The 20,903-nt window shown below is 34.3% G+C and overlaps 2 protein-coding genes across 3 annotated transcripts in view; one reads left to right on the forward strand and one right to left on the reverse strand.

The window, feature by feature from the left end:
• LOC139963728 (U3 small nucleolar RNA-associated protein 6 homolog) overlaps window positions 1-20,903 on the reverse strand; it is a 70,217-nt gene that overhangs the window by 11,674 nt on the left and 37,640 nt on the right. The window contains exons 12-14 of the mRNA XM_071964826.1: window positions 18,947-19,095; window positions 1,614-1,691; window positions 3-141 (exon numbers count right to left, since the gene is read on the reverse strand). Of these exons, the coding sequence (XP_071820927.1) occupies window positions 3-141; window positions 1,614-1,691; window positions 18,947-19,095 (366 nt within the window). The remainder of the gene's footprint in view (window positions 1-2; window positions 142-1,613; window positions 1,692-18,946; window positions 19,096-20,903) is intronic.
• LOC139963736 (C-type lectin 1-like) lies at window positions 7,663-18,940 on the forward strand. 2 transcript variants are annotated; one of them, XM_071964841.1, is made up of 5 exons: window positions 7,663-8,282; window positions 12,343-12,456; window positions 13,556-13,657; window positions 14,060-14,257; window positions 16,925-18,940. In XM_071964841.1, exons 1-5 carry the CDS (start codon window positions 8,231-8,233, stop codon window positions 17,089-17,091), a joined length of 633 nt encoding a protein of 210 aa, XP_071820942.1. In that variant the 5' UTR covers window positions 7,663-8,230; the 3' UTR covers window positions 17,092-18,940. The 2 variants fall into 2 exon arrangements, with proteins under 2 accessions (XP_071820942.1, XP_071820943.1); XM_071964842.1 differs by having other exon boundaries at window positions 13,559-13,657.

A 20,903-nucleotide genomic window follows, 5' to 3' on the forward strand; every position in this document is an offset into this window, starting at 1 on the left:
ACCTTCATCTGGTGAAAACTTTCTCATCACAAGACGAAGATGCATTTCCCACATGGCTGCTGATCTAACGTGGCTTGTAGTGGCCTTCTCTGCAATAGCAACAGCTTCATCGATCTGACCACAGTTGACATGTGCATCCATCTACAAACGAACAGCAGAGGAACTAATGTTACAAATGAAACCAAACGTTGCTTTCGTGAAGATGTGGGATAGAAATAATCACTCAAGTCTGTCGAACCAATAAGTCAATCATTCAATCTGAAACATTTATATAGCGCCAATATCAGCAAAAGTTGTTCAAACTAACAACGCAAACTAACAACGGCGTGAACTTAATATAACGCCTTCGCACCATTCAACCCCATGGGCTCAACATTCAGGAAGGACATGACTAACTTTTCTTCTGTCCCCCCTCCTTCTCCCCTTGCTCCCCCCCCCCCCACATCACTCCTCTTCTCATAGCTCTCTTCCACCCTTTATTCTCCACACCTTTCTGTCTTTGTCCGTCTCCAGTTTATTCTCTACCCCCTTCCCTTAATCCCATCTTTGTCCCTCCACTGTTTATCTCCTACCTCTGCTCTTCCCCTGTTGGTTTCTTTCTTTCTTCTCTCCATCCCTTGTCTAATAATCCCCTTACATCCATCTCTTTGTGTTCACCATGCTCATTAACCTGTCTGTATTCTGTGCGTGTTTTTGTCCCTTCTGTTACTGTTACTTCTCATTTAACCTTTGAAGAAGATCCTGCTAGGATCGAAACGTCAGGCCAACTTACTTTTACACAACTTAATATATGCATCAGACCATGTGATACAGTTGTAATAAAGTGAGCATTTGAGAAAAGGAGAAAGGATAAAAGATATGAAAAATATCGGAAATTGGGGACATTTTCTAGACCAACCAGCAAATTTTTTTTATTATAAAAATGCTTACTTAAAATAGCTGGTTGCTTGGAGACCACCTGGTGAATACATTTCTGTTGAGAACCTCATTCAGATATTTGATATTTTGCAAGAGGATTGTATATGGTTTGTAAGAGAATGGTAAAGAGGCAGTTTGTAAGAGGATTGTATATAGGTCAATAATTGGAGAGATTAAACATACCTCCTGTTATTTTGTAGTTGCGTAATGATTTAGCAAACTCTTTCTCTTCTTCTTCCAACAGAGCTGTTGCCATCTTGAGGTTTTTGCCCCCCAACCCCCCCCCCCCCCACAAAAAACTGAGGGATAAACAGACAAGTTACAAAATCTTCTTGCCTTATATTTTGTTCATCCAAACATTAATAGTCACCCATTCTGCTTCCTGTTATCTCTTACTATGATAATACTAATAACAGCAGGATGTATTTTCCCTGTCCCCTAGCATGTCATAGCTTAATACTGGGTAGACTAGGTTTGCCAGGGCAAAAAAGTGAGCTATTGGGTGATAATCAGACAAGATATTGAGTCTCAACTCGGTAGAGGGAAAAGAAAGGTAACATCTCCTTTTTATATCCTCACTCTCCTCCTAGCTTCATGGCACTCTCTTCTGACCGGGAGACATCCATCTTCTTTTAAAGACTGAAATCAGAGAATAGCATTTCTGGAAAGAAACTCGATCCAGGCTGACCACTTACCCATAGCTGGAAATTCTCCTCAGAGAGTTCAACATGATTACTGGCCTCTTCTAGAGTCGACAACAGCAGCTTCAGTCTCTGATGAAGGACAACAGTAATAGAGACAACAGTTGGATGATGGGTGATATTAGGGCCAGAGGTAGGGGCAGGGTGATGGGAGGGGAGCAAATGGACAACTTGTAGGGCACTATATCACATTACCGCCTCATTTTGGTTAATTTATGGCCAAGTCACACATGAACCTCAGTTATTTAAACATATGATAATGCAAGTTCCTTTTTATTTCAAAACTATCACGCCCAATATAGCTGTATTTTTATTCAAATATTTATGAACCATTAATGGTCGGGGAATTTGTGTCAACGAAATGACAGCAAATTTGTATAAATTCTTTGTTAATTTTTCCATCAGTTCATGTCTTTGTGTTTTAAGCAGAAATATTTTGTTGTGTACAATATTGTATTATATAGCGCCCTCTTATTATCTGAACACTGTTGCCATGGTACACATAGATCTATATATATGGAATTTGCAATATTCTTTGTTGGCTATCAGATTTGTATATAGGGATCACACAGTGTGTAAAGATATCTGTAAGTATATATTGCAGGACAGGAAAAATCATAAAAATAATAATAATAATAATAAAAAATATCATGATGATGACAATAATAATAATGATCATAATTTGTTCACTGACCAAGATACTTAAATCACTTTGACAATATTACTATTTACTCAGTATATGTCCTACACAAACCTCGCAATTAAAAAACAAATGTGGCCATGATTCCCTATCGGATGCTACTGCTTAATTAAATGCAATGAAAATAATGAATGCTATTACTTTCGGCATTGTCTTCTATGAGGTGTAACTTCCTCCAACCAAAGATTGCACCAACAGGAGGGAATTACTTAGCCACATCACTTACATACAAAGACACATCCAACCGAAACAAAAAGTTGACTCGCCTACAGAGTCTAATTTCTTGATGCAAAACAGCAAATACAAAAAAAAAAGAGCTAACCTCTCAAATGTTAATTTATTTATTTTTTATTTTTCATAGAATAGTCAAATTTATTAAAGGTCACCTGTATTTCCCTCTAAAATGTGGAACCCAATCATCTATCTCTGTGGTATACATGGATGCATACACCCATACAAACATACATACACACACACATACATACATACTTACATGCATACACGCATACAAACACGCGTACACACAAGCCACCTGTACTTACTGTACACGCACGCACCCCCGCATACAAACAATGTATACACACATACACACACATATATATATATATATTTATATATATATATATATATATATATATAGATGTGTGTGTGTGTGTCACCAACAACAGAACTAGCATTGTTCGATACAGGTGACAAACGCCTACAGTGGAATTGCGACCTTCCTTACCGGTTTCGAACCTCTAGACATACAATTAGTGTACATAGCCTATTTGGTTAGGGTGTCAGCATATAAAACGGGAGGCCCAGGTTGGAATCCCGGTGTAGGCTGGAAGTTTTTTACTCATTACGTTTCATATATATTTATATATATATATTTATATATATATATATATATGAAAACTATATATATATATATATATATATATATATATATGAAAACTATATATATATATATATATTATATATATATTTATATATATCATGCATTTTTCAGTATAACAGTGCTGGATAGGTGTATTTCTACAATGTACAGCATATCAATATAATTTTGTGCTTTTTTCACCACGCACCACCCCATGCCCCTCATTTTGATGAAATCCCAAGAACAGAAAACTTTGACAGCTATTCAAATATTCCAAATGTATCATATTTCAAGGATAAATCAACAAACATGTTAAACTTGTCTAAGTGAAACGTCCACATAGCATTTGCTTACACTTACGTCACAGACCTACTGTGATCCAACTCCCTGGCATAGATTAGCCAGTCAAATAAGTTACATTAAAGCAACCATATCTAGAATTAGGGGTATGATATTGAGATCGGGTTTTCAACCAGCGATGTGGAATTTATATCTCCTTAGTATAAGTTTCACCTTGTTTAAAATATTTTTAACTTATGATCGTTGAAAATGTGTACTCAAATTGGCTTTTTCTCACATAGTAGGGAAACAATAGATTGCATTACCAAATGATGTTAAAATTACTCACAACGTAGTAGTTTTAAAAGACAAGTATTTAAGTTTATTTAAGTTATGTCATGTTTTTGTCACTTTTAACGCTTTTTGTCCGGAATTTTTGATTGTTTGTTTCATTAAGACTACAACGTATTGCGTTGCAAAATGGGACTTAGTTGAGTGTCTGCTAGTGGAATTCATACAGAATAAACAATTGATAGCAATTCCAAAATACTTGAAGGAACATTCAAGCTAATAAAATGTAATTATGATATATTTAAATAGTCATTTATGTATAGCAAGTACGGACAAGTGGTAACTATAAGAAAATAGAAACTTAAGTTTTTTTTATAGAAGTAACGGTAACCTGCAAGCTTAGAACTCAGAAATCACTTTCTCAAGAAACATGCAATTGTTAAAACTGCATATTGGGAAAATTAAATATAACCAAATAGGTGCAAATAGATGCTTTCATTATTATTGTTTGCACCTGCTTACAGTAAAAAGTAAAATCATCAATTTTTGTTCACGTTCCTTTTCAACAATGTATGGACGTATATGTAATAGTTTTATATCATGGTGGACTCTCTTTCAGACTTTCTTTCTTAACATATTCGTTTTAAGTACGTTCATTTCAGCTATTCAAATAGCTCGCACATGACTTGTACGTAATGTTTTATAAAGTACAGTTCCTGCCTTACTTCTTATATTTGAATATATTGTCATGATCGTGTATTAAAGCTTTGTATTGTGTTAGATCTTCTACCAGCGAGATTGATTCAATTAAATAGATCAGACTAATAAATTGGAAAGGATGTAGTGTTGCCAAAAAGTAATATATTGCTTTCTTTCATTTTAAAATCAAATGCCCAATTTCATCACTTGTTTTGCATATTTTGTATATCACTGAAAGATTTGCACGTTTTAAGCCTTCACTGTTATTACCAACTAACCGATAGCTTACAAATATACATACGCCTGTTTGGGCACTGTGTAGTAAATTTTCTGAATAAAGATGTATTTTTTGTGTGCAAAGTTTGACCAAAAAAAAATACATCGTCGTTATTGTTTTATAATTTACTACAAGATAGTTACAATCTTTTAGACGGTCGCTATTAGTTGCATAATAAGGCTTTAACATTCTTGATATTTTATGCAAACGATTAAGTAAGTTCAGTTTACACCCAGATGCTTTGAGAATCCAACTATCAGTGTATTTTTAACAAGGAATAGTGGTTAAACAGCGACATAAGCAAGATAAATTATTGTTCAATTTTAATATGAGCTGTTGGTTAAAAAGAAATAACTAAAATATCAATATGATGTGGAGAGGGTGTTTGCTCATATGTCATCATCCTACTCTTAATCAGAGAACATTTTCTTAAAGCAACCAATTGATTTTCTTCAAAATGGCGTTCTTGCCAATGATATTGACAGAGGTGTAAAATGAGATATATAAATTAATTTCATTTCTTTGTATTTATTTAGGAGCAATCTCATAGGGGAATATTGTTCTTGTTGTCTTCAGTAAAATAATATGCCTGATTTAATGGTTACGTAATAAAAGTTCATAATTGTCATGAAAAATCATTGAATAACTTTCGATAAAAGACCAATGCAGAAGAAATTGAAATGTTATTTTATGATGTAATCATAAAGTATATATGTTATAATTAATTGTACACCAACTTTTTTTTAAAATTATAATTTAACCCCCGGACGATGTAGCATCTTGGCTCCCATAACAAAAATGATGGTTGCTGCCCCGCGTACTGATTAACTATGGTGACACTGATTGCAACCTTAAAGGTCCTTTGCAATAACATCGAATATGAGGTACATATAGTCGCAGATATGCTACAGAGGCTATACATCATTGTCAAAAATTAGCAATTTGATTATGAACATCAGTTATCTCTTTAGCTAGTTATTTCTTCAACGTCGGTTTCGCCCTTCACGTAATTAAGTAGGTTATTTTTAGGGCCGACAAAAGGACTTATTAAATTTCAAGCCAAGAACTCCTAGCACACAAATTCCGCTTGTGCCCCAATACAATCCCATAGTCAACTCCATATGAGAACTATCAAACAGTCAATCTGTAAGAGAATGGTTTAAGGTACCCCATACTGGCTTTTCGTCAACCCCTAACCTTCAATTCACTGACTTTCTCCAGACTTTCCAACCCAGTTTCTACCTCCGCAAGCAATTTCCGTCGCAAAACACATCGCTGCCACATATGCCCCCATATTTTCCCTGAAACTATAGTTAAATTCCCAGTGTTGACTATGGTCTCTTGTGATTCTGAATTCATTCAGTTTTCTAGTAGTCTGATGTGAGTAAATATCTCATCTTGTTAGGATAGAACGGTTGCATATGTTTTTATTTGTGTATGAAGAATAATTCCAGGTTTTCCTTTCACCGGAATTATAACAAAAACAACATTCCAAAAAATATATGCCAGCGTTTGGTAAAAAAGTTACTACCTGTCAGAGGAGAGTCATTTGTTTAAACAGGTAATAAACCAACTTTGTGGAAATTAGCACTAAATTAATTGTTTTGAGAAAAAAAAACAAAGGGTTTTATAAAGGAAACACCAGACCATGGTTGCAGCAACTCAGTTTTGATGAAACACGAAAAGTGGGTATCACTCTGAACCCGATCACTTTGTTAATCCGAGGAATTGCAAATATTCGTCCCATAAACTTTCAACAATTTTTTATTTCAGTTATTTTTTACACATTTTTTTTTAAAGTTTAAACCATGATTTTTTCTCCATTGTCTGAAAAATCGTTCTTTGTTCGAGTGGCTTGAAACAAACTGAGTTAGCAAAAATGAAGGAGACCATGTTAAATGCCTCCACTCCACTTGTTGTCTGGATTTCAATCATTTATTTTTCAGTTGTATTAGCCTGTAGAAACATTATGAAACTGAAGTGATTCTATCTAGCCACAGATGGTACGTGACAGCATGTGACACTAACAATCTATGCCATGTCATCGCCATTTCTGTTTTCACATCCGGTTGAAAAGAAGTAGAACAAGGTTTGTAATTACCTTTACCAAACATAATTCTTGTTAAAAAATCTTATCTTACTTACAATGCTGCTGAATGATATTGAGAATTGCATATTACATTGTTGGCAATTAGAAATATATCGTTTTCATGCAGAACAAACCACTGTTTGTTAGGTGCTACAAAACATCCGTATTTTCAGGCTGATAGGTTTACAACAACTCTCACAAAGAAAGGGTTACAAATCACGTTACTATAATTATTTTTCTACGACACCAAAAGACACAAATCACCCCCCCCTCAATTGGACCAAACAATGATAAACAAAGAGACTTAAGGAATTTCAACTAAACATCTAGGTCAGTTGTTTTATAACGGCAAAATAAGACAAAATAACGTGCAGTTAAAAATTGAGAAACTTGATTAATTTCCAACCAATTACGGAACTATTAGCGAAAGGGCGTAGTAAGTTTTGTTCATGCTTTATTTAAATTCTACAGCCTTTACCACTAACTACAATTACTAAAGGGATGGAAATCATATATATATATTCACCTAAGTTAAAGATACAGGATGTAACCTGCAAATATTATTCACTTGGAATGAAGCAACTAGCTATAAAACAATTCACAACTTTTACATATCACATGTACCACAAAATTGATAAAGTCTATCTTGTGTTTCAATATGAAACTTTCAAAATGACTGCAAATTGGCCTAGCTTAAGGCTAGGTGAACAGTAAGTGAATTCAGTCAGACAAACTTTTCCTTTGGTGCATGCAATTTTAGGATTATATCCCAATATCGGATTAGTGAGAAAACAATTTGAAATAAGTATCTTATGGATACCTGTACTTAATAACACGAAAAGTCAATACGTTTACTTATATACGTTTTATGCATATGTGGGGATATCATATCTCATTAAACCGGAAAAAAAAACAGAGATCTAGGCGCACATTTTGTATATGTTGTGAAAATTGGTTAACTTCTCTGTTCAAATGATTTTCATAGTTGCCATGGGAACTGATGGAACAATTTTCATATCAAATGGTTACAACAGCAAAAAAGGGAAAATATCGTGCAGGAAACATCGATTAATTCTCATTGAAATCTGCTAATAATTAAACATACTATTGTTGGCGCTCACGTTTTAATATCTTCTAAGTCTGTCCTATCCTGCTTACTATTGTCATTATTTTCATTCATATCAGCTTTAAAATATAACACAAAAGACTATTTAGACGATTTCAGAAGGTTCTTTTTGTTCTTTCAGAAGAGTTACTGTTTTGATGAGTCTAATAATCACACTTTATAATGAGTTTTATATATTTTAAATTGATTTTTGACATAGAACCGTGTTGTAGAGCATGCAGTACATCTTTGTAAGCTTCGGTGTAATCGTTTCAACATATATCCATCAATCGGTTTCCCACTAACAAGATGAAGAGGACCTGCTACTTACCTCTGATTGCCATGCTAGTGATCCCAGCAGGTTTGTGTTATTTTATCCAGTTACAAAAATGCAGAATTTAATTTCACCTGATTAGTGTTTCTAAGCTTGAAGTATCATAGAAGAGCATGGGACCCTTATATTTACATAATATTTAGGAAGACTACCAAACCAACAACATTACGGGCAATTTACTGCATAGAATTGGTAAGATGGTTAAGGTTACGGATTTAAGTTGATGTACCCGTCGGTACCCGTTGATGTATTGTCGGTACCCGTTTGTCGAAATGTGTCCTCTAATAAAAGTGGTTAGGTTAGAGGGCGAAAATGATTATATTCAATTTCTTATAAAATTTCAACTCAAAGGTGTATTGTTCAGCTGACATTAAAGTTGATAACAGCTTTAAAAATACAGCATATATATATATATATATATATACAAGCATATATTTGATACTGGAGAGATTTTTTATGTCCCTTTTTCATTTTGCTGAAATTTCCATTCATCATACCCCTTTGCTTGTATTTCCCTTTTCAATGGTTGTGTCAATATACCATCAAATATCATTGATAGTTATTCAACCATACATTGGTTGGATGCAAAATTATGAGGGTTTTACTGCAAAAATTGGCCTAATTTTGGACACCAAAATGTGACATTATGAAAATGGCTGTAATTTTCATTGCTCATATATATTCCCCTTCACTTTAATGGAGAAGGGGCTATGCTTATAGACAACTGTAGGACACCGAGTAACATATGTTAACATCATCACTTGTCCTTTTTAGTTGCCTCAAATCCACCTTTCTTAATACTGTATTATCTTTCAACATTACTAATTGTGTTCGACATTCACCGGAGAACCAGAATCAGCACTCAAATAGATACCTTTGTGTAATTCATTTTTGAACATGCATGTCACACTTTAGTAACCCAGTATCAAATAATGACTTACTGTATATACAACAATAACACACTTGATAGTTGTACTTCAAGTTAATCTAAAGGAAAAGGAAGATCACTTAGCAAGAATACTTTAATTAGATTCGGTTAATTTACTTGTTTTAAAAGAAAACTTTTATTGCCAAAGAAGTATCAGTTTATTGATGTTACTTATTCATTTATTTATTGAAGTGTACAATGTGCTTTGCAATGTCGTGTATAAACAAAGCGTTGTAACAAATCATGAATTGTTTGCTTAATGATGCACGGAAACTTTGTGAACACAATACAATTTTCAGTAGAAGAAATATGTACTGTTTGAAATGTTGCTACTAATAATTACATAGCTATGCTGCAAATGAGTACAGATAGGACTACCAATGTTTGTAACAGTAAAATAGGTGGGGCATAATATTGTGAAGACAAGATCATACACCTATATTAACTCTTATCATTGTGTTATACTTACATAATAGTATGAAGTTAAAAGTAGTGTGTTACTATTTGCATTGTACACTCTAAGGATGAAAGGATATTTCAAAATGGCGGCCTGCTGAACTAATTGCTCCCAGAGTCCGGCCTGATTTTGAAGCAACTGTTCAAAACCTCACAATATCACGTTTTTCGAATTTGTCAATTTTTGATTTAAATGTAAGTAAATAAACAATGAAAACCTGAATGGGAAATAACATTAAAAACGAAAAAGGTTTTAAAAACAATGTATTTGAGTATATCCGATTTGATCTAGCGATCTCACAGTTGCACTTCCTGAACTCCACCAAGTGTTTAAAATACAAACACGTAGATCACTCCAAAAACAAACAACCGCAAGGATATATGTTGTGTCGATGAATATTGTGAATCTTTCCACATTTTCAAAAATCCAATGAAAAGTATATGATTGATACGAACCTAAAATAATGTGCCATTTGCATTAAAGTGTCGTAGGATTTAAGAAAATGATCGAAAAACCAACAAATAAAGCATTAGCCATATTCTCTGCGTCTATTCTTTGAATTCACACAGCAATATGAAACAATTAGGTTTTAATTTACAGGCTGGAAGCAAAGCAATGCCCTATTAGTTTTGACAGGAAGAGTATAAATATTAGGTTAAATACGTAGTTTTTGAAATATCTTATAAATACACACATTTCATACCAAGTTTAGACATCAAATAATTTGTGATGATTGCAGCAGCTAATAGGCAATGATGCACTCTATAGCAGCAATATCTCTTGTTGAATATAATTCATATTTGACCTGCATTTTGTCTTCTTATTGCCATTACTCCCAATCCTTTATGGTTTCTTAAAAATGAATGACTTAATTATAATTTCCCTTCATATCCCCTCGTAACGGTACAAGAGGTTTATAAAGCCTTAATGCATAGCTTGGCAGATTCTATATATTTACCATCAATTAGAACATTTTAAACTTATCTGTCGCTAACAAAAGATCCAGAAACAACTAATTTTGTAACTCTTTAGTTACGACTCATTCACAGTCATTCCATCGATTTATTTACTTTCTATTCATATTGTTAAAATCAAAATGGTTTTATCAATCATTATAAATTTGCCCTATGCCAAAGCATCATCATTTGTACATTAATATGGATAATGTCGGTACATAAAGTATAGGCTAATATTCGTACATAATATATGGGCTAATGTTCGTACATGATATATAGGCTAATATTCGTACATAATATATGGGCTAATGTTCGTACATAATATAAAGTATATTGTTATGTTCGTACATAATATGTAGGCTTATATTCGTACATAATATATGGGCTAATGTTCGTACATGATATATAGGCTCATATTCGTACATAATATATAGGCTAATGTTAGTACATAATATAAAGTATATTGTTATGTTCGTACATAATATATAGGCTTATATTCGTACATAATATATGGGCTAATGTTCGTATATAATATATAGGCTCATATTCGTACATAATAAATAAGCTAATGTTTGTACATAATATATCGCGTAATATTCAATCATAATATATAGGATAATGTTCGTACATAATATATAGGCTAATGTTAGTACATAATATATAGTATATTGTTATGTTCGTACATAATATATAGGCTAATATCGTACATAATATATTTGCTAATATTCGTAAATAATATATATGTTCGTAGATAATATATCATAAGCACATTTGTTTCCAGCATCGTCGAAAAATTAAAATTGAAAACCAAAACAAAGGGGTTTGAGGCGATTATATGGGGCATGGTATATATCCATTTCATTATGATGAAGGGGTACTTAATCAACTGACATAGCCCATATTTAGAAATTGGTAACCTCCTCTGAAAACATGGGCAACAATGCAATACCATGAAGTGAAATACAATGCAATTGTGTTTGATAGTTCAAATGTTATTTTCTATAATTTTTCATTGTTATTATGTTTCGTTTTCACTGTTTCCATGTTGTTTAATACACAAATATAGATATTGGCTGATGTGTGTTCATGTGAGACAAATAATAGGAAGAAAATAGAAGGGTCGAAATACTTTAAAAAATAAAGAAATGCTACTTGAGGTACGAGCAGTCGAAATAGCGATGAAAAAGTATACCTTAGTATTAACTCTCATCATGTTGTTACACACGGTTTGCACTCCACGTGGAAGTTTGTAATAGTCATTTAAAAGAAATGATTTAATTTCGATTATAGCTTATATACCATCAAGTTCCTTTTTCGTTTCTATTGGACTCAGAGACGTTCTCCGTCTACAAAGGATACATTTATTATTCATTTTTAACAATTAAAAAATGTTTGCTATGGTATCAAACATATATTATTTTTGAGTGTTACTGATTTATCTGATATTTTTAATATGTAAGTATTTTATCTAATAGTATTTTTAGTCAGTCTCAAAGTGTGTCATAGCAAATGTTTCTAACACCAAAAAAATAGCTGTAATCTGGATAATATGTTGGACTGTTACGTCGGAACAATTACACCTGTTTTTCATTTACGCAGTCGACTATATAATATTATCTAAATGGGTCCAACAGCAGTTTTTATGATAGCATCGTTGACATTCAGTACCGGTTACAAATGCGGTCTGAACTGTATTGATGTTATGCAGATACTTTCGTTATGTTTCATACTATTCTTCTCACATAGCTTTTAGTCAATCTTTGGGAGGGGTCGCAGGATCTACCGAACAGCACGTTAAGGGGACGTTTAAATGTACCAGGACTTCTCAAGGTGGGTCATCAACGACCTCAAGTAGTGACGGTAAGTTGGAGTTTATCTGATGTAAGTGTAAGATTATCTTATATATGTCTTGCTTTGATAGATCTTAGTATTGTGTCAATAGTTTATACTTTTAGAGACTAAGTCTATTAAGTGTAAGATTATCTTATATATGTCTTGCTTTTAGAGATCTTCCTATTGTGTCAATTGTCTCTACTTTTAGAGACTAAGTCTATTAAGTGTAAGATTATCTTATATATGTCTTGCTTTGATCGACCTTAGTATTGTGTAAACTGTTCCAAAGTTTAGAGACTAAGTGTATTGAGTGAGCATCCATTAACACCTAAGACCGACAGCAACTGTATTTGCAGTAGTCATCATGAATGTGATAAAGCAGGTTTTAATTTATGGTAACATTTCCTTGTTAGCAAAGTGGCAGCTTCAGTATAGTAGTCACGGAAAACATAACGTACCTCTACTTGTAACAGTAGGAGGGTCCTTTATTTTGGCCACATTTCTAAAATGTAACTTGTTATTTTACTTTGTTTTCTTGAAGTGCCCTGATGACATCAAGCATTCTTTTCTTTCTTCTCGAATTATTGATATCTTTCGTTTCAAATGTACAATTTCAAACTTAAAAATCGGATTCGCTACAAATTATATAAACGATTACATTTAAGACATAACAAAATAACGCTTATTTTCAAAAACAATATAAAGAAACAAACAGAGTTAATAGAAAAGAAATTCACATATCCCAAAATAAATAAATATCTTCTTTGTGTTTGATAAAGTAATTGATACATTCAATTATTGAACATGTCATTTAAGAGTGTACTACGGCATTCCTTATTGCTTTGTTATAATATTGATGCTCTACCGCTTGGTTGGGCTTAGATGTTGAGAGTTGGCAATTCGCTTTATAAAGAGATCTAATACAAACTTTCTAAAATCAAAGTGATTCTTACGATTGTAGGAAAAACTACGGTCGTTATCCAACAATGATGTCATCTTAGCAAAACAAATGCTATTGGATCAACTCAATTATAGAATTCTTTCCTTTTTTAATGATTAACGTCTTTCTTCTCGTGTTTCCCAGTCAGTAACTCTTTTCTGCTGTTTCTCATTTTTCCTATTTTAGCAGCAGCTGACGAAGATACGACACACGTTACTACATTGGCTCAACATGACACAACTAAATCAACTGAACGACCCGATTATACAACAAAGGAGAGAGTTAAGAGTAAGTGTTTTGATTTATGGAGTCAGCTATAAATATAAAGTTACTGTTGACAGAAATTTTAATAAATTAAAATGTCGTACTTACAATATTGCACCGCAGGACAATAATAAACAGGTGTTAATTTCTTATAAAGTTAGTGTCGGACATTTTTTCTACCAATATCATAATTGTGAACTAACAATGTTTTAAATTCCAATGTTAACTGATATCTTGGGATTTTTTTATTAATTTCAGTAGAATAAACAACATTATTTAGCAGGATATAGATAAAAGGACATTATGGAAAGATATCATAATGGTGAACTTACTTTGAGATTGAAATATTGAGAGGTGATTCTTTATGTCATTCCTTTTCATTTTTTCTCTCTCCCTTTGTTAACGACTGACTTATGACTGGAATAGACCAATCGATGTACTGGATTAGTAACTATACGACTACTTGGTCTGCAGCAGTGGACAGATGCCACCAGTTATACGATAATGGTCACCTCGTGCACATTGACAACGAAGAGGAGAATAATGAAGTAAAGGCCATTCGACTTCAAGCCAACATAGGGCATGAATACATCTGGATAGGCATCCATGACTCGGAAAATGAAGGTAACAAACACATTAAAGCAGCTATTGTCTTTGGTTGATACCTATACAAACTGTGCCCAGAAATATGCATATATTATATATAAAAAAACAACTGCTTTTCATTAAATTAGTCACAACAATCTCATTGACATACTTTAACAAAACTGAAAGTCTGCAAGCATCATTTCTTTACCAATAAATGTTCTTACTTGAGTATCGATTACATGCATTAAAATATCCCCAAAAATAGTTATTGAACTTAAAATTGGTAAATCTTGTAGATGAATTCGAGTAGCCCTTCTAGGTTTTAACATATAGTATTACTTGAAATAGATAACTAGCGGAACATTTGTGTTGTTTTTCCAAGGCATACAAGACGGTGGGACAAGCGGGGTTAGCCGTTGGGGGGGGGGGGGGTGGGGTGGGGGGAAGCAATATTTCTGAGGGTAACAAATGTGAGAAAAGTGAAAATGATGATCAGGTCTTTGTAGGAAATTTGCAGATCTAGGTCATTGAGTCGTATACAATACTGAGATATTAAGTGTAAACTCAATGGACAAATGGTATTCCGCTAATATACATACAAATCAGAATCAACAAGTAAAGACGATATTGTTATTGTTGTTATGATCTTTTCTTCAAATAGTGTACTATGTCGAAAATTTTTTATACTAAAATTGCAGCTAATCCTTCACCCACCCTATTGAATCACCGACATGAAATTTGGTGGGTTGGTCGGAATAAACTGGGGATGGGATAATATAGGGTGACACTATAAAAAAGGTAGATTGAGATGTAATAGCGTACCTCGATTAAAGGTCAGAGGTGAAAAGTTAAATAAACAAAAAACAGCATTTTGCCATTTTGCGAGTACGAAGAAGACAAAATGACCCATGTTAGATATCATACTCACTACTCATTGACCATACGGTCGATGGACTTAAACGTGTTGAGAATGGGTCTTAGTATGTCTGTATTGCAAATTCATAAATGCCTAAACCAACTTTCTGTATACTGGACCAGTCTCGAATGCGATTCAAGACTGGTTGAGTGTATAGAGAGGAGAATTGCTTCATGGTCGAAATGTTAGACAAACACTGGTTTGTTGCCGTGGCAATCATGAAGTCATAATTAAACGAAATGAAGACATGGTGTAACGTTGCCATGAGTATATACATATATGTTTATGGGCAAAGAAATGTTCCAAATTGCAAAAGAATACTGTACAGTATATACAGCCTACTTACAATTAGTTACAGCAGTAGTACTGTATATGTTTTCACACACACCAAGTCTCAATACACACTGTACGTACTTCTTAAATCATCCAGCTAAATACTTCAAGTAACATGAATGACTTAGGGATGTTAATTTTGAGCTTAATTTTGAGCTAGAGTCAATGTCAGCAACCCTATCGAGGTGCTTCAACGGAGAACCGAAGCGTAAAGCGTCCAATGTTGACACTATAAGTATAACAGAAGAAACCTTGTCGCTATGCCTAACAATAACGTAAGCACTATACTACTACTACTAGCAGTAACGACATGACTGACCAGGGACTAGGCCTAGCAATCTTTCAGACTCGCAATAACACTGCGGTTACTACAAGTCCAAACCTGTCGAACAATGGGGCTCGGAATCTCTTCAAAAACTGCTCATTCTCAGGCCCAGTAAACGTTTATTTGAACGGTTCATCTACCGACCAGGGATAGACGAGTTCTACTCAAAAGAATGTTAGCAACAGGCAACGTTGCTAGCCTAACTGTTGTAGCGTTTACGGACTTTCCAGAACACACACAACTCAGCATCTGTTTATTGCGCAATTTGACCTGGTAGGTCAAAAAAAAGTTTTAAAATGCAATCTTTAGAAATTTGTTCATTCTTATTTAATTGTCATTTCCCTCCATTTTTTAGTGTTTGAATTGATTAAACTACCAAAATTTAAGACCAAACGAAACTGCTTCATTCGTATTTTTTCACTCTTAATGTTTGTGGGAAGAAAATGCTGTTTTACATGAGGTGACTATTACGTCATTTAGGAAAAAGATCAAGGGAGGCATAAGGAGAATTAAATACAGATCAGCCAAAATTAGCGAAAAAATGCCGTTTTCTAACATTTGTGAGGGTCATTTATGAATGGGGATAAATCCCCTAATTAGTTAAGGAACTTGTTGAGTATGTGTCTTGGCATGGGTGTTACACATGTTTCAAAATAACATTATGGTCCAAACTTCAAAGAAGGGTATCACAGACAATAGGTCTTAAGTGCATGAATAAATACAACACGCCAATGCTAATGTGATCAACGATTTCAAAGGCCAAATTGATACAAATTTCCTTAAATGTGTGGTTTATTAATTTCAAGTTTCAACTCTAGAATATTCCTTGGGCTAAAGTGGATTGCTGAACTAAAAATGTTAATTTTATTAAAATAAACTATTCTTTTGGGTGTTTATTAAATACCAAATGACATAATGGAATCTTTGTGTACCCACTAGGAAGTAGTTACTGTATTATTGATTGAATGCGTAGAAAGTTTATTCACATGACATGTCAAAGGTCATTGGGTCTGTAAAAATACAAGTGCTATGTACATCAAGCCTTGTGGGTCACAGTGATGGGCTCGTATTGGTCATTTACCCAACATTTTGGATTGTCAACTTGTTGTCTTTCTATTTTCGTTTCAAGGAGAATGGAAATATGAGGACGGTAACCCACTGACGTATAAAAATTGGAACAAGGGAGAACCAGATGGTTATAATGACCAATACTGCGGAGTGATGAATAAAAACGGTCTCTACCACGACAGGAAATGCACGACTCGTTACTATTTTTGCTGTGAATATTACCTTTAATACAATTAATTAAGAAAAGAAGGAACAACAGGAATCAAAGCAGTAAAGAAAATATTTAAGCTTTAAGAACACTCTCCTTATCTCTACTTGTTGAGCTTCAGATGATGTAACACATACATACATAATATCTAGTAGTTATACGAAGATGAATGCGTACATGTTGGTACGCCTTGGCACTAATTAAATGCCAATAAATCACTTTAAATAAGCATATTTTTCAACCATTGTTGAGATGGCTCCTTAAATGACAGAAAAAAGAAAATATATGAATGACGAAGAATGCTCTGTGATGGACTTTACAGATATTGATAACGACGTCAGATGTGGCCGTGTCTTTTGGTGGGTGTGCGTGTATGAATATTACATTGATAATTTAAAAGACATAATTGATTAAGATGTCTTGTTCTGCTTTCGTTGAGCTTTTACGCATATATGACCGAATGAACGAAGACAATATTAACTGGTATATTCACACACACATACACACACGCAGACATACACACAGTGCATGTATACATGCCCGCATACAAACATACATACACCCCGTACACACATGCATGTGCATACACTCTTTCATTCAGTCCTTGTGCTGGACAATGTGTATTCATGATACTACCACATGGTTATTATACCATCAGAAAATAGATCGGCTTCCTGTCCACCATTGTTGTCTGACTCACAGCAGCAATGAGTGAGTAATCAAGATCCCAGCAACATTCAATGAGCACCAGTTCTTGTCTGGTTATTGCCATGTATGAGATAAGGAGCTACTAGTTTCAGAGAAGAATGAACCCCAGCAAACCCTTACAGGAAATCACCATGAAGATACAATCTTACCTAGGTAAAAGGTGAAAGGCCAAGACTACTTTAGAATGCAAGTATTTGTACTGGCAAGAACAAATTCTTAATAACGATAGTACAGAAGATTGCATTATTATCAATAAATAGTTTGCTGAAGTATATGGGTACTACTTCTTCTGCTATGGCTATGTAAATTCAGAATTGATATACAATGAACAGTAACAGGTATATGACTAAAAACACAAACAGAAACCAACCACGAGTTGCTGAATACTCCCATAGCACTCTCGATCCCCGTCCTTATAGTAATAATGCCGTGCACTCTTAATGAATTTCTGATTGCTTTACTGCCTGTGACGCTGTGTTTTGAGTTGTGCGTATGCGTTGCGCATATCGTCGTGCGTATGAGTTGCCTTCATGGTTTAAATTAGCCTTTATTCTGTTTGTTTCTGGTTTAGTCTAATTAATTAATTAACAGTAACAATAAGGATTGATGACAATTGACATGTATTTGTTTTGTAGGATTAAAGCCAAAAATGTCATGGAAGTTGTATTTCCTTAAACCTCCTTTGATGTAACAAATTATAAAAGTGTAATTTAAGAATGATATTGCCTATGAAAAGTACAGTTTTATTTTTTGAAGTCATATAATACAAGAACATTGTGGTATTAGTATTTTGAATATGCAACTGTGTTTATGGATATTTGCAGTGAGAATTCTGTTCCATGATTATTGATTTTGTGCAAGGTTATATATTCTTGTAGCTCATTGATAACTGTCATTATTGTTTATTATTGAGTCCATTTTCCATATACCACCATTACTTGTAATTGTTAATGTTTCTTTAGTCATCAGATTATGCAGATTGTTCAAATTGTCCAGATTGTTCAGAATGACCGTCTAAAACTAATATTGAATAAACTTGGTTTAACGATTTAAGTTCTGATCTGCGTTGCGTGAACGTTTGGCTGTGTAACTGTCTAAACTAAATCTCTGTGAGATTAACATGCACCTCCACCAGAAACTAAAACACTTCCACTCTGTTATACTAACTTGATCGCTGGTATCCCGTGAGCCACCAAGGAGTAATCTCTCGTGCAGGAAGCCGATGAAAAGATTCCACATCCCTACAGATGGAGTCTTCTCCAGACCATCTTGGTAAATCTTGTGACAGGCTTGCTCTGTTTTCCAGATTTGGGTTTCTTCAGAGAAGAAACAGAATTAAAAGAAAACAAAACGATATAAAAGGAAGCTCAATCTCATTCCATAAAACTCTCAAAATTTCATCATTCTTGGTCAACATTTCATTATAATTATTAAACATAAATTGATGTATATATGAAATACGAGCTGTACTGGTAAATGTTGCTGGCAGTGGTGGTACTGTATTTTGAACAGTTCAAACTAATAAACAGTTAAAACTTTATAGACAATAACATAAAATAAAAATATCAAGGCTCCACGAACCAAATCAAATGCAAATTTAAAACAGTGGCTTTGTACGAGGTTTGCAACATCCTGTGACTAAAGCAATTCAAAAAGTTGGGTGAACCTGTGTCTTTCAAAAGGTCAAGGGTTCAAACCACAAAGGGATTCCGCCATTACAATCTGCATACCATTTAAAACAAAAGTAAAACAAATTTCTCCAAAGATGTATTAACGATACCAAAACATAACCTTGCCAGACACCTTGTAAGTTACATTAAACAACTATATAAACAACCAATAAAATAACAACTGGTACAAAATTACAGATGTTTTATCTAGTGGTACAGCATACTTTCTACTTTTAAAGTTCTTGGGCGGGCATTCTCAAGTACGTATGTATGACAGAAATATGTCTTTTCTGCTGGCGTGAGCAGTGGCGGAGCTAAGGGTTTTGGTCAGGGGGGGCGAGAATGGTTTGTAGGGGTGCATTTGACACTATCTAAGTGGAGCGCCACCACAGATTGGCGTGGAGCCTACAGACATTTTTTGAGTAAAGATACTCCCTAGATCGACGGAAATGACCCTTTCCGGGCCTTGCTAATTGCAGATAATGTGACAAATGTCAATAGGTAGATGAGAGCACAATAAAGAAGTCAATAATCTTGAATGGTAAAAAGCTGAAAAGGGCGCCAGCAGTCCATTTGAGTCCGTCAGGGGGGGCATCCGCCCCACCCCTGACTGTATGGACGCTCCGCCACTTGGTGAGAGAGATCTGAAAAGTCTAAAAATGTAGCAGTTCTCACAATTAGAGTATAATCGATACCATCTCAACCCAACCCACTCAAAGAGGTATCTCTACTCCACTAACGAGGCCTTATATGGAAATGAAAGATAAGCACAACTAATGGTCATTGGCAAAGAGATTCTCTTCACGTGTTCCTGTCGGTGAGATAAGACCAGGAAATGATTCTGCTACAATTCAGCCACAAATGCACCAGATGCAGTTACCTACAGGAAGTATAGCTACAGTAGCTTTTTCACACAAGGTCTGGTACAGTATCAACGGGTGAGCGACCAGTCAAAGGTAGGAGCTCGAACTGTTCCACTTTATTGAACGAGAGCTGATTTGAGAAAACACAGAAGAATGTACACTATCTTAGCTGGTTACATCAAACTTCTGTAGGCCTGGGCTTGTATAGACAAGTCTTTACTCTTCATGATAGAGAATTCTGTTTTCATCAAGAAATGTTTTTATCTTATAAATGTGGTGTGAATGGGAATATTATCTAAATACTGTCTGAGTTGCAGAAATATTCAGTTTTTTCTGCTGTTATGCAAAAGTTTGGAGATTGGATTTCTATGTCTTACTTTACCAGAATCTTCGTACATCACGTTAACTGTTGCAAAATCAATTGGGATTCTCTGAATATTTTCCAGTAAACTTTTGATGTCCATCATCTGGTTGTCAGCATTTTGCTGAGTTGTGCAGACAGTTTATCATTAGGATACATAAAACCAAGAGAAGATAGGTTAGGCTTCAAATTGTTGATATTATTCAGACTGTTGCATTACACTGGAACTA

This window comes from Apostichopus japonicus, chromosome 22 (genome assembly GCF_037975245.1).
Source record: "Apostichopus japonicus isolate 1M-3 chromosome 22, ASM3797524v1, whole genome shotgun sequence".
In the NCBI taxonomy this organism is placed as follows: domain Eukaryota; kingdom Metazoa; phylum Echinodermata; class Holothuroidea; order Aspidochirotida; family Stichopodidae; genus Apostichopus; species Apostichopus japonicus.